The following is a 15,000-nucleotide window of genomic DNA, read 5'->3' as shown; positions in this document are numbered from 1 at the left end:
GTGTGTTTTGAGGTTCAGTTTTTGTGGACGTGAGATGCAAAAGAATGGAACCAGTCAACTGAGGCTGCTGCACGTGTTTTAGTTTTGGCTGCTGTTTTGACATTGCTGTTAATTAATATCAGTGATGCTATCATTGTCGCTGTTAATATTTTGATTACTGCTGCAGCTGACTCAGGTTTGGAAGCAGTGTCATGTTGTTGTCGCTGTCGTTGTTGCTCTTGTTATTACAGTTGTAATTGACGGGTGTGTTTTGTTTTTTTTCCCGAGGTGGTGTGTTTTATTCATTGCCATTTAATGATGACAGTTTAGTATTTATTAGCATTTTCTCACTTTTAATGCTGTTACACATGTATTTATCCAATATTTATTCATTCATGTAGTATGTGTCTATTTGTTTGTGTTTTTATTGTGTGTGTATGTTTTGTTTTTTTGGGGGGGGTTGTTTTTTTGTTTTTTTGGTGGGGTTGTTTGTTTTTTGGGGTTTTTGTTATTGTTTTTTTTTTCTTTGTTTTTTGTTTTGTTGTTTTGTTTTTTTGTTTTGTTTTTGTTTGTTTTGTTGTTGTTGTTTTTTGGGGGGTTTTTTCATTTATTTGTCCTCCTTGTCTGTTCAACATTTAATAATAATAATATTTATATAGCGCTGAGTCTTGTGCATAGGCAAATCTAAGCGCTTTCGCACCAGTCATTCTCACGCACGCATAATCCTAAAACTGGAGAAACTGAAGACAAGGAAGAGGCAGGGAAGGAAGGCTATTTTGGGAAGAGATGGGTTTTAAGGCCAGACTTGAAAGAGCTGAGTGTGGAGACTTGACGAAGCGAAAGAGGAAGTTCATTCCAATTGAAAGGTCCAGAGACAGAGAAAGAACGGCGGCCAACAGTCGAGAGTTTGAATCTGGGTATGCGTAAATGGAGTGGATCCGAAGCTGATCGTAGTGAGCCGTCTTTCAAGAGAGCTAAGCGAGGTTGTCCCATGTTTCACAGCTGTCTGTCATCAGTTGTCTGGACGAGGGCTGCGCTGAGTTCACCTGTCCCATTCTAAGGGAATGTCGGCAACTGACAGTTCGTCGCATACACGGGAGGCCCTAGCCTCCACCCCCCACCCTCCATCTCTTTCCTGTCGTTACCTGCTCTCTCTTCCCCCTCTATACTTCACCCTCCCGACATTGGTATACTTTCTGAAGGAAGGCCACCGTGAACTTGGAAGACCCTGCAAGCGCTTCGAGGACACCTTGAAGACAAACCTCAAAGCCTGTGACATAGACATCGCTTCCTGGGAAACTGATGCCCTTGACCGCTGTCGAATGCTGTGCTCTAGTGGCATAAAGACGTTTGAAAACAAGAGAACGCTGGCCATTAAGGAGAAGCAAAGGAAGCAGGGCTCAACTTCTGGAGACGTTTTCACTTGCAACACCTGTGGGAAGTGCTGTGCATCCAGAATCTACCTCTTCTCCCATATGAGGACACACACCGACAGATAAGCCTGCCTGCCTACTCATCCGTCGGACCGACGGGAGACACCATCTTCCCCCTCTGTACTTCACCCTCCCGACATTGGTATACTTTTCTTCCCTTTTCTCTTATTCTTGTACATGACGGACTTTCTCTACTATTACTTCAGGGTTTGTTCATGGACAATTGTATTGCATTGACCTCTTTTCAAGTCATTGTTCAGTGCGTGTTTGTTGTTTGTTTGTTTTTTGTTGTTGTTTATGTTTTGATTTGATTTGGTGTGTGTGTGTGTGTGTGTGTGGTGTGTGTGTGTGTGTGTGTGTGTTTTCACGTCCTTTTCAAGTTAACTCACTCGGAGCAGTCACTTCTCTCCCTTCCTTCCCCCCCCCCCTCGCCCCCCGCCCCCTTTCTTCTTTCTTTCTCCAGTTCACGCTGAGTGGATGTCTGGCTGGCCCATCCAACGGCTTTCGTTGTAGGGAATGCGATATTGTTGGTATTGTATTGTACTGTATTAGTATTGTATTACTCTTTTTTTTGTCACAACATATTTCTCTGTGTGAAAGTCGGGCTGCTCTCCCCAGGGAGAACGCATTGCTACACTGAGAGGACCACCCGCTTTTCTCTCTCTCTCTCTCTCTCTCTCTCTGTCTTTTGTTTTCCATTCGTCCAGCTCTTCAGTGTGAGTGGTAGCAGCAATGAAACACTGTGATGTTGAGAAGTAAAAAATACACCCTTTTTTTGCCAACGTTATAGTCTTCAGCTTCTTCTTTTGGCATTCAACGATCCCGCGTCCTGTATTCCGCAGCTTCTCAGCTCCCCACGTTTTCACATGCAGTGTTCAGCTTCATCTTGAGCATCAAAAGAGCTAGGCTAGAGGGTTTTATTCACGCTACAGCTCATTTTTACTACTTTAATTAAGCCAGTGTGTTACCATTTATTCTCCTTACAGAAAGTCGGCACCGGTGTGTTACAGTTTATTCTCCCAACCTTAAGTCCACAGTGTTACAGTTTATTCTCCCAACCTTAAGTCCACAGTGTTACAGTTTATTCTGCAAAACGTAAAACCAGTGTTACAGTTTATTCTGCCAAACGTAAAACCAGTGTTACAGTTTATTCTGCCAACATGAAGACCACAGTGTTACAGTTTATTCTACCAACATGAAGACTACAGTGTTACAGCTTATTCTGCCAACATGAAGACTACAGTTTTACAGCTTATTCTGCCAACATGAAGACTACAGTGTTACAGCTTATTCTGCCAACATGAAGACTACAGTGTTACAGCTTATTCTGCCAACATGAAGACTACAGTGTTACAGCTTATTCTGCCAACATGAAGACTACAGTGTTACAGCTTATTCTCCCAACATGAAGACTACAGTGTTACAGCTTATTCTGCCAACATGAAGACTACAGTGTTACAGCTTATTCTGCCAACATGAAGACTACAGTGTTACAGCTTATTCTCCCAACCTCCTTCTCCTTCCTCCTCCGCCTCATACTTCTTCTTTCCGCAGTCTCACGACAGCAGGGGCACCACTGATGAGCATTGCACACACACACACACACACGCGCGCGCGCACACACACACACACACACACACACACACACACACACACACACACACACACACACACACACACACACACACACACCATCAAATTTCACCAGGGACAAGTGACCCTCCCACCCACCCTCCTTGTTTCCATCCAGGTTTACTGTTTAGCGTGTTGCTGATAGACCGGGTGGGCCGGCGGTGGACGGGTAGACTGCTGATGCTGGCGGCTGCTGCCTTCCTCTTCCTGCTTCAGGTCCCTGGCCGCGACCAGGTCTTCACCACCTTCCTCATCTTCGGCGTCCGGGGGGCCACCCTCACTGCCTTCAACCTCTGCTTCATCTACACCGTGGAGGTGACACAGCAAAGCAATGCCCCTCACACCAACACCACCCCTCTTGCCTCAAGTGGAGGTGACACAGCAAAGCTATGCCCCTCACACCAACACCACCCCTCTTGCCTCAAGTGGAGGTGACACAGCAAAACAATGCCCCTCACACCAACACCACCCCTCTTGCCTCAAGTGGAGGTGACACAGCAAAACAATGCCCCTCACACCAACACCACCCCTCTTGCCTCAAGTGGAGGTGACACAGCAAAACAATGCCCCTCACACCAACACCACCCCTCTTGCCTCAAGTGGAGGCGACACAGCAAAACAATGCCCCTCACACCAACACCACCCCTCTTGCCTCAAGTGGAGGTGACACAGCAAAACAATGCCCCTCACACCAACACCACCCCTCTTGCCTCAAGTGGAGGTGACACAGCAAAACAATGCCCCTCACACCAGTACCACCCCTCTTGTTTCCTCAGGGAAGGTGACACAGCAAAACAATGCCCCTCACGCCAGCACCATCCCTCTTGCTTCGAGGACACTCCTGTTCAACCCCCATCTCGTTCCTCGCATGTCCCGTGTTTTTGGACGCATGAGGCAGCCAAGGCACTCCATAGTGCGCTGTCCTCAGCTAGTTTTGATTGATTGATATGGGTACTTGTATAGTGCCTGTCCTTCGGTCGGTCAGAGACCAAGCTCTAAGCGCTTCGCAATCACGAAGTCATTTGCACAGAAGACTGCCTACCTGGATTGAGCCGACTGAGAGCTGCCTTTTGGCGTTCATCATTCGTTTCCTGTGGCGTTCAGTCCGGCTTCAGTCATGCACACATACGTTTGTGCGCGTGCACACACACACACACACACACACACACACACACACACACACACACACCTAGTACATTAGAATGAATTTTACTACGAAATTTTACCTGACGAAGCAAAGCAAGCCCCTCCCACCCCCCTGCCTCACTTCTCATTTAAATATTCCCGCGTCGCTGAACGCGCGAGGCAGTCAGGACTCTCCATAATCCACGGTCCTCAGCCAGTGTGCTGCTGTCACCCCATCGTCTGTCAGTCAGTCTGAAGTCTCCTTCCACTGGTCACGTCAGTTCATCCTGGGTCCTTAGGGCCACATTCTCCGCCCCCTAAACCTTTCTTAGTTCTTAGAGGTACACGGGGAAGGGTGTGAAGATTAGGATATCGATATTTCCTTCCATGATGAGAGTGAATCTGTGTTCAAATACCCTCCTGCCCCACAACACACACCCATGATATGAGTGTAACGAGAACAAGCAACTCCTTGACTGCTGCCGACCAGATATGCTTGTTGTAGTGAACGGTTGTTACCTTTGCTGTGATACGACTGAATGAATGAATGATATGCACACTTGTATAGCGCCTATCCTCAGTCGGAGACCAGGTTCAAAGCGCTTTACAAATCAGGATCATCTGCGCAACAGGCTGCCTACCTGGTTAGAGCCAACTGACGGCTGCCATTGGGCGCTCATTCACTCAGGCGCGCACACATTCACTCTCAGGCAGACACGTAACATCTACGTGTATGACCGTTTTGTGTATTCATCCCGCTATTTAGGCACCTACACTTCCTTTTCGGGGGGGGTGCATGCTGGGTATCTTCTTGTTTCCATAACCCACCGAACGCTGACATGAATTATAGGATCTTTAACGTGCGTATTTGATTTCTGCGTGCGTATAGACACACGAGGGGGTTCAGGCACTAGCGTGTCTGCACGTATGTTGACCTGTGAGATCGAAAAAATCTCCACGCTTTACCCACCAGGCGCCGTCACCGAGACTGAACTGAAAGATCAGGCTGTCAGCACCATTCTTTACCTGGACCGCTACCTCTCGGGACAGCTGTAATAGTGTTCACTAAAACAAGTTACAACGCCTCAAAGTACTCACGATGTGGTGAATGTACCCCAGCGGCAACCACACTGATCTCATTTTACTCTGGCTCAGCAATCAAGGGGTTAATGGAAAGGGTTAATAAAGGGAAAGGGTCAAGAGAAAGGGTTAATTAAGAGAAAGGGTTAAGGGAAAGGGTTAATTAAGGGAAAGGGCACTGTGCTTGTCAAATAGATGGTTGACTTAACTGCCATGTATGCTCGTCAGTGAAGGTCTGTCAGTGAAGGTCTGTCAGTGAAGGGCTGTCAACTGAGCCGACAGGTCAGGATGTCAGTCACCAGTCTCTATCTGGACTTCTTTCTCTTGGGGTCGTATGACTTTTGGTCAGCAAAATCCTTCACATGATTGAAAGACATACAAAAGGTAGGTAGGAGCTGCTGTTAAAAACTGACGCCTTTACCAATATGTTCCATGGTTCAGCAGTCACAGGGTGGTTGTGTTCTGGGCAGTTGTACCCCACCAACATGCGGGCTGTGGGTCTGGGGGTGTGCACGGGGTGGGGTCGCCTTGCCAGCATGATCACTCCCTTCCTGGCCCAGGTAGGTCACCTCACTGCCTGAAGCCCATTGCTGTTTAGCACCGTTAGTTCGTTCCACCTGAATTTGATTTTGAACTGAGATGTTTGATTTTACTACAAAGATGCGGATCTCTGTGATGATGTAATTGATGTTTTTAAAATCTAAACGGATGTTTATATGCCTGTAATTAACGCTCCTATGCCATGTTTCTTTAAAATTTGGTTGTATGTTTTATAGCTTAGTATCAATTTATATTGATTCCACCACTATATTCTTTTGATACTTTTGTGCATGTGAATGTACAATAAGTGTACATGGATGCTTGCATACGGGTGTGTGTGCGCGCGCGCGTACGTGTATGTGTGTGTTTTAAATAATAGAAAGTAATCAGACTTGCTTTGCTATGACTGAGTTGAGTGTCATTTTGTTATGTATATGTAGTATGCCAGATTTTACCGCTTTGCTTATAATTTATATGTATCACAGACTTCACCACACTTAATATCTCTACGAAATGATAAAGGTAATCTGATTGTGATTCTGACACCGGTGTGACAGCCTCAGACTACGTCACGGCTGGCTTCCACCCCCTGGGCCATTCTCGTAGACTAACCTGGGTCATTTGAGGCTGGTCGATCTAGATCGAACCCACATAGTGGAAAGTTGGTTGGTTTAAACAGTATTCTGTTTAGAACATGTCACAATACAACGTAGTTATATATGAACAGGATAACAAGAAAATCTTATACAGAGTCCTGTCATGATACATGAATATAGTAAGTATGTGACGGGTGTCATCATAGAAGTTTAAAAGCGACCATACATGAATTTCAACAAAACTACACTAAGATGTAAAATAGTCGAAAGTTACCTTTTTTTTTACTGGTTTTGATCAAGTGATTGAAAAAAGGAAAGGAGTCCCTCTGGGCCGGCCTTTATTGACCCTCTCCCTCCTTTGACCCTCTCCCTCCTTTCCACCATTTCAACTGAACGGAAGCAAACATGAGGCAGTTCTGCTTTGGCCTAGAATGACCCATATATCTATTTTTAGTCGGGGTAAAACCCACCTGGAGCGGCACAGTTCTGAGGTTTAGTCCGGGAGGTCATTCCAGGCGGGTCTGAATAGACCCCGTGCGCCACGAATTAATCTGGACAGGTCAGATTTGCCGCCGGGGGTGAAAACCAAGTGGGGGTACGAATAAGCTTCTACTACACCAGGCTTGTTTGGAGTCCATTAGGCATTCTGTTGGAATAATAGGCCGAACGATTTTTTAATAGAAAATGATAATGATGATGATGATGATAGTAATGATAATAATGATAATGACAATAATTGTTATTTTGTTTCTCTTTAACTTGTGACAGGTAACCATATGTAAATCAGATACCTGCGCGCTATTCATCACCCATTGATGATGAGCATGGGTCGTGGATGATTCATTATGAAATGATAATGATGATGATAATGATAATGATACCACTACTACCACTTTTGCTACAAAAAAGATCCAGTGCTGCTGGCACTTCTGCTACTATTATTAACAACAACAATAATAATGATGATGATGATGATGATGATAAAACGTTCTAAATAAACAGTCCAAAAGTGTGATGCAAATGTCTAGAATAATGTATGACCAAAACTATTGCTATACCAGGGCTTTGCAATATAATGTTTCGTTTGGTTGATAAAAAAAAAAGAAAAAAAAGAAGAAAATAACCTTCTTTTGCAAGGATGGAAAAGATAAAATCGAAAAAACAAAAAAATAAATAACAGGTTTTTGTTTGTTTGTTTGTTTGTTTTTTGTTTTGTTTTGTTTTAAAAGAAAATGCCATGCCAGTGACAGCTGAGCTGTCGCTGTGTTAACGGCTGTCGGTTCTGTGCTGTACTGTGTGACAGGTGACGTGACGGCTGTCGGTTCTGTGCTGTACTGTGTGACAGGTGACGTGACGGCTGTCGGTTCTGTGCTGTACTGTGTGACAGGTGACGTGACGGCTGTCGGTTCTGTGCTGTACTGTGTGACAGGTGACGTGACGGCTGTCGGTTCTGTGCTGTATTGTGTGACAGGTGACGTGACGGCTGTCGGTTCTGTGCTGTACTGTGTGACAGGTGACGTGACGGCTGTCGGTTCTGTGCTGTACTGTGTGACAGGTGACGTGACGGCTGTCGGTTCTGTGCTGTACTGTGTGACAGGTGACGTGACGGCTGTCGGTTCTGTGCTGTATTGTGTGACAGGTGACGTGACGGCTGTCGGTTCTGTGCTGTATTGTGTGACAGGTGACGTGACGGCTGTCGGTTCTGTGCTGTACTGTGTGACAGGTGACGTGACGGCTGTCGGTTCTGTGCTGTACTGTGTGACAGGTGACGTGACGGCTGTCGGTTCTGTGCTGTATTGTGTGACAGGTGACGTGACGGCTGTCGGTTCTGTGCTGTACTGTGTGACAGGTGACGTGACGGCTGTCGGTTCTGTGCTGTACTGTGTGACAGGTGACGTGACGGCTGTCGGTTCTGTGCTGTACTGTGTGACAGGTGACGTGACGGCTGTCGGTTCTGTGCTGTATCGTGTGACAGGTGACGTGACGGCTGTCGGTTCTGTGCTGTACTGTGTGACAGGTGACGTGACGGCTGTCGGTTCTGTGCTGTACTGTGTGACAGGTGACGTGACGGCTGTCGGTTCTGTGCTGTACTGTGTGACAGGTGACGTGACGGCTGTCGGTTCTGTGCTGTACTGTGTGACAGGTGACGTGACGGCTGTCGGTTCTGTGCTGTATTGTGTGACAGGTGACGTGACGGCTGTCGGTTCTGTGCTGTACTGTGTGACAGGTGACGTGACGGCTGTCGGTTCTGTGCTGTATTGTGTGACAGGTGACGTGACGGCTGTCGGTTCTGTGCTGTATTGTGTGACAGGTGACGTGACGGCTGTCGGTTCTGTGCTGTACTGTGTGACAGGTGACGTGACGGCTGTCGGTTCTGTGCTGTATTGTGTGACAGGTGACGTGACGGCTGTCGGTTCTGTGCTGTATTGTGTGACAGGTGACGTGACGGCTGTCGGTTCTGTGCTGTATTGTGTGACAGGTGACGTGACGGCTGTCGGTTCTGTGCTGTATTGTGTGACAGGTGACGTGACGGCTGTCGGTTCTGTGCTGTACTGTGTGACAGGTGACGTGACGGCTGTCGGTTCTGTGCTGTATTGTGTGACAGGTGACGTGACGGCTGTCGGTTCTGTGCTGTACTGTGTGACAGGTGACGTGACGGCTGTCGGTTCTGTGCTGTACTGTGTGACAGGTGACGTGACGGCTGTCGGTTCTGTGCTGTACTGTGTGACAGGTGACGTGACGGCTGTCGGTTCTGTGCTGTACTGTGTGACAGGTGACGTGACGGCTGTCGGTTCTGTGCTGTATCGTGTGACAGGTGACGTGACGGCTGTCGGTTCTATGCTGTACTGTGTGACAGGTGACGTGACGGCTGTCGGTTCTGTGCTGTACTGTGTGACAGGTGACGTGACGGCTGTCGGTTCTGTGCTGTACTGTGTGACAGGTGACGTGACGGCTGTGGGTTCTGTGCTGTACTGTGTGACAGGTGACGTGACGGCTGTCGGTTCTGTGCTGTACTGTGTGACAGGTGACGTGACGGCTGTCGGTTCTGTGCTGTACTGTGTGACAGGTGACGTGACGGCTGTCGGTTCTGTGCTGTACTGTGTGACAGGTGACGTGACGGCTGTCGGTTCTGTGCTGTACTGTGTGACAGGTGACGTGACGGCTGTCGGTTCTGTGCTGTATCGTGTGACAGGTGACGTGACGGCTGTCGGTTCTATGCTGTACTGTGTGACAGGTGACGTGACGGCTGTCGGTTCTGTGCTGTATTGTGTGACAGGTGACGTGACGGCTGTCGGTTCTGTGCTGTACTGTGTGACAGGTGACGTGACGGCTGTCGGTTCTGTGCTGTACTGTGTGACAGGTGACGTGACGGCTGTCGGTTCTGTGCTGTATCGTGTGACAGGTGACGTGACGGCTGTCGGTTCTATGCTGTACTGTGTGACAGGTGACGTGACGGCTGTCGGTTCTGTGCTGTATCGTGTGACAGGTGACGTGACGGCTGTCGGTTCTGTGCTGTACTGTGTGACAGGTGACGTGACGGCTGTCGGTTCTGTGCTGTACTGTGTGACAGGTGACGTGACGGCTGTCGGTTCTGTGCTGTACTGTGTGACAGGTGACGTGACGGCTGTCGGTTCTGTGCTGTACTGTGTGAAAGGTGACGTGACGGCTGTCGGTTCTATGCTGTACTGTGTGACAGGTGACGTGACGGCTGTCGGTTCTGTGCTGTACTGTGTGACAGGTGACGTGACGGCTGTCGGTTCTGTGCTGTACTGTGTGACAGGTGACGTGACGGCTGTCGGTTCTGTGCTGTACTGTATGACAGGTGACGTGACGGCTGTCGGTTCTGTGCTGTACTGTGTGACAGGTGACGTGACGGCTGTCGGTTCTGTGCTGTATCGTGTGACAGGTGACGTGACGGCTGTCGGTTCTATGCTGTACTGTGTGACAGGTGACGTGACGGCTGTCGGTTCTGTGCTGTACTGTGTGACAGGTGACGTGACGGCTGTCGGTTCTGTGCTGTACTGTGTGACAGGTGACGTGACGGCTGTCGGTTCTGTGCTGTACTGTGTGACAGGTGACGTGACGGCTGTCGGTTCTGTGCTGTACTGTGTGACAGGTGACGTGACGGCTGTCGGTTCTGTGCTGTACTGTGTGACAGGTGACGTGACGGCTGTCGGTTCTGTGCTGTACTGTGTGACAGGTGACGTGACGGCTGTCGGTTCTGTGCTGTACTGTGTGACAGGTGACGTGACGGCTGTCGGTTCTGTGCTGTATCGTGTGACAGGTGACGTGACGGCTGTCGGTTCTATGCTGTACTGTGTGACAGGTGACGTGACGGCTGTCGGTTCTGTGCTGTATTGTGTGACAGGTGACGTGACGGCTGTCGGTTCTGTGCTGTACTGTGTGACAGGTGACGTGACGGCTGTCGGTTCTGTGCTGTACTGTGTGACAGGTGACGTGACGGCTGTCGGTTCTGTGCTGTATCGTGTGACAGGTGACGTGACGGCTGTCGGTTCTATGCTGTACTGTGTGACAGGTGACGTGACGGCTGTCGGTTCTGTGCTGTATCGTGTGACAGGTGACGTGACGGCTGTCGGTTCTGTGCTGTACTGTGTGACAGGTGACGTGACGGCTGTCGGTTCTGTGCTGTACTGTGTGACAGGTGACGTGACGGCTGTCGGTTCTGTGCTGTACTGTGTGACAGGTGACGTGACGGCTGTCGGTTCTGTGCTGTACTGTGTGAAAGGTGACGTGACGGCTGTCGGTTCTATGCTGTACTGTGTGACAGGTGACGTGACGGCTGTCGGTTCTGTGCTGTACTGTGTGACAGGTGACGTGACGGCTGTCGGTTCTGTGCTGTACTGTGTGACAGGTGACGTGACGGCTGTCGGTTCTGTGCTGTACTGTATGACAGGTGACGTGACGGCTGTCGGTTCTGTGCTGTACTGTGTGACAGGTGACGTGACGGCTGTCGGTTCTGTGCTGTATCGTGTGACAGGTGACGTGACGGCTGTCGGTTCTGTGCTGTACTGTGTGACAGGTGACGTGACGGCTGTCGGTTCTGTGCTGTACTGTGTGACAGGTGACGTGACGGCTGTCGGTTCTGTGCTGTACTGTGTGACAGGTGACGTGACGGCTGTCGGTTCTGTGCTGTACTGTGTGACAGGTGACGTGACGGCTGTCGGTTCTGTGCTGTACTGTGTGACAGGTGACGTGACGGCTGTCGGTTCTGTGCTGTACTGTGTGACAGGTGACGTGACGGCTGTCGGTTCTGTGCTGTGCTGTGTGACAGGTGACGTGACGGCTGTCGGTTCTGTGCTGTACTGTGTGACAGGTGACGTGACGGCTGTCGGTTCTGTGCTGTACTGTGTGACAGGTGACGTGACGGCTGTCAGTTCTGTGCTGTACTGTGTGACAGGTGACGTGACGGCTGTCGGTTCTGTGCTGTACTGTGTGACAGGTGACGTGACGGCTGTCGGTTCTGTGCTGTACTGTGTGACAGGTGACGTGACGGCTGTCGGTTCTGTGCTGTACTGTGTGACAGGTGACGTGACGGCTGTCGGTTCTGTGCTGTACTGTGTGACAGGTGACGTGACGGCTGTCGGTTCTGTGCTGTACTGTGTGACAGGTGACGTGACGGCTGTCGGTTCTGTGCTGTACTGTGTGACAGGTGACGTGACGGCTGTCGGTTCTGTGCTGTACTGTGTGACAGGTGACGTGACGGCTGTCGGTTCTGTGCTGTACTGTGTGACAGGTGACGTGACGGCTGTCGGTTCTGTGCTGTACTGTGTGACAGGTGACGTGACGGCTGTCGGTTCTGTGCTGTACTGTGTGACAGGTGACGTGACGGCTGTCGGTTCTGTGCTGTACTGTGTGACAGGTGACGTGACGGCTGTCGGTTCTGTGCTGTACTGTGTGACAGGTGACGTGACGGCTGTCGGTTCTGTGCTGTACTGTGTGACAGGTGACGTGACGGCTGTCGGTTCTGTGCTGTACTGTGTGACAGGTGACGTGACGGCTGTCGGTTCTGTGCTGTACTGTGTGACAGGTGACGTGACGGCTGTCGGTTCTGTGCTGTACTGTGTGACAGGTGACGTGACGGCTGTCGGTTCTGTGCTGTACTGTGTGACATGTGACGTGCAGCCTCGCTGTTTCAGATGCTGATGGTGTTCTCAGTGCCCATCACTGTGACTATATACGGAGTGATGTGCTGTCTGGCAGCGCTCTGCATGTGTTTCATGCCCATTGAAACCATGGGCAGGCCTATGATGGTCAGGACCACGCGCGTCTTCTTCTGTCACTTAGTCTGTGTGCGCGTCGGGTGGGGGGTGGGGTGGAGTCGGGTGGGGATGGAGAGGGGCGACGGGTGTGTGTGTGTGTGTGTGTGTGTGTGTGTGTGTGTGTGTGTGTGTGTGTGTGTTGTTGTTGTTGTTGTTGTTGTTGTTTGTTCCAGCAATCAATGTCCTTCTATTGTATCATTAATCTATACAATTGAAGAACGATTGAATAAGAATGAGTTTGCGGGAAAGCAGTTGTATCCAAATTGGTGATCATATTCGTATTTTCAATGGCGACAACAACGACAATCTGTATATATACACACTGGTGACAATTGGTAGCATTATCCACATTGGTGACAATTTGGAGAATCATCACGTAATAAATGACACGAAAAAGTTTGAATGCGATTTAGTTCAAGATGGGGAAATATACCATACATCTACTAAATAGTCTAGTCCGGTGTGTGTGTGAAGGGGGTCGGGGGGTCGGGAGGTCGGGGGTTGGGTGGGGGGTGGGGGGGTAGCGGTTGGAGGGAAGGAGGATTAGTCGTGTATGTGATGTCTGTTTCAACATTCCATATCATTTGTTTGTTTCAACCATCCATATCCATCATTCGTTTCAGCAATCTAAAACCTTAATTTGTTTCAGAACGATATATCCCTCGTCTGTTTCATAAATCCGTGTTCCTCATTTCTTTCATAAAATCTATTTCTTTCGTCTGTTTTAATCTATTCGTTTCTCTCAGCAATCTGTATACTTCGTTTGTTTCGTATCCTTCCGGGACGGGCGCAATAGCCGAGTGGTTAAAGCGTTGGACTGTCAATCTGAGGGTCCCGGGTTCGAATCACGGTGACGGCGCCTGGTGGGTAAAGGGTGGAGATTTTTACGATCTCCCAGGTCAACATATGTGCAGACCTGCTAGTGTCTGAACCCCCTTCGTGTGTATATGCAAGCAGAAGATCAAATACGCACGTTAAAGATCCTGTAATCCATGTCAGCGTTCGGTGGGTTATGGAAACAAGAACATACCCAGCATGCACACCCCCGAAAACGGAGTATTGCTGCCTACATTGCGGGGTAAAAACGGTCATACACGTAAAAGCCCACTCGTGTGCATACGAGTGAACGCAGAAGAAGAAGAAGTATCTTTCCGTTTCAGCAATCAATATCCTTCTTCTGTTTCAACAATCTATGTCCTACGTCTGTTTTAATTATCTGTATCCTTCTTTTGTTTCATCAATCCATAACCTTACGTCTGTTTTAGCAGTCAATGTCCTTCGTTTATTTCAGCAATCTGCAGGTCTGTTTCAGCAATCTTTATCTTTCGTTTGTTTCATCAATCCATGTCTTGCGTCTATTTTAGCAAAATGTGTCCGTTTATTTCAGCAATCTGTAGGTCTATTTCAGCAGTCTTTAACTTTCGTTTGTTTCATCAATCCATATCTTACGTCTATTTAGCAAAATGTGTCCGTTTATTTCAGCAGTCTGTAGGTCTATTTCAGCCATCTTTATTTTTCGTTTGTTTCATCAATCCATATCTTACGTCTATTTTAGCAAAATGTGTCCGTTTATTTCAGCAGTCTGTAGGTCTATTTCAGCAATCTTTAACTTTCGTTTGTTTCATCAATCTATACCTTACGTCTGTTTTAGCAATATGTGTCCGTTTATTTATATTTCAGCAATCTGTAGGTGTATTTCAGCAATCTTTATCTTTCGTTTGTTTCATCAATCCATATCTTACGTCTATTTTTTGCAGTCTGTGCCCGTCGTTTATTTCAGCAATCTGTAAATCTATTTCAGTAATCTTTAACTTTCGTTTGTTTCATCAATCCATACCTTACGTCTGTTTTAGCAGTCAATGTCCTTCGTTTATTTCAGCAATCTGTAGGTGTATTTCAGCAATCTTTAACTTTCGTTTGTTTCATCAATCTATACCATACATCTATTTTAGCAAAATGTGTCCGTTTGTTTCAGCAATCTGTAGGCCTATTTCAGCAATCTTTAACTTTCGTTTGTTTCATCAATCCATACCTCACGTCTATTTTTAACAATATATGTCCTTCGTTTGTTTCAGCAATCTGTAGATCTGTTTCAACAATCTTTATCTTTCGTTTGTTTCATCAGTTCATACCCTACGTTGATTTCAGCAATGTATGTCTTTCGTTTGTTTCAATACAATCTCTACGTCTGTTTCAGCAATCTGTAGGTTTTTTCAGCAATCTGTAGGTTTCTTTCAGCAATCTCTACGTCTGTTTCAGCAATCTATATCGTACGCGGCGGAGGGGGACAGTGAGGAGTCAGAGAACATGGCCGACGCCAGGGTGGATGAATGA

The 15,000-nt window shown here is 48.1% G+C and overlaps 1 protein-coding gene across 2 annotated transcripts in view; it reads left to right on the top strand.

The window, feature by feature from the left end:
• Positions 1 to 15,000, top strand: part of LOC143274821 (synaptic vesicle 2-related protein-like) — a 77,748-nt gene that overhangs the window by 62,219 nt on the left and 529 nt on the right. For both annotated transcript variants that reach the window (XM_076578752.1, XM_076578753.1), the window contains 4 exons: positions 3,163 to 3,359; positions 5,720 to 5,809; positions 12,544 to 12,657; positions 14,926 to 15,000. The exon at positions 14,926 to 15,000 is cut by the window's right edge and continues 529 nt beyond it. In XM_076578752.1, coding sequence (XP_076434867.1) covers positions 3,163 to 3,359; positions 5,720 to 5,809; positions 12,544 to 12,657; positions 14,926 to 15,000 — 476 coding nt within the window. The remainder of the gene's footprint in view (positions 1 to 3,162; positions 3,360 to 5,719; positions 5,810 to 12,543; positions 12,658 to 14,925) is intronic.

The sequence above is a fragment of the Babylonia areolata genome, chromosome 29 (genome assembly GCF_041734735.1).
Source record: "Babylonia areolata isolate BAREFJ2019XMU chromosome 29, ASM4173473v1, whole genome shotgun sequence".
In the NCBI taxonomy this organism is placed as follows: Eukaryota; Metazoa; Mollusca; class Gastropoda; order Neogastropoda; family Buccinidae; genus Babylonia; species Babylonia areolata.
Note: the sequence above shows the minus strand (reverse complement) of the source record. Positions and strands in the feature narration are given on the sequence as shown.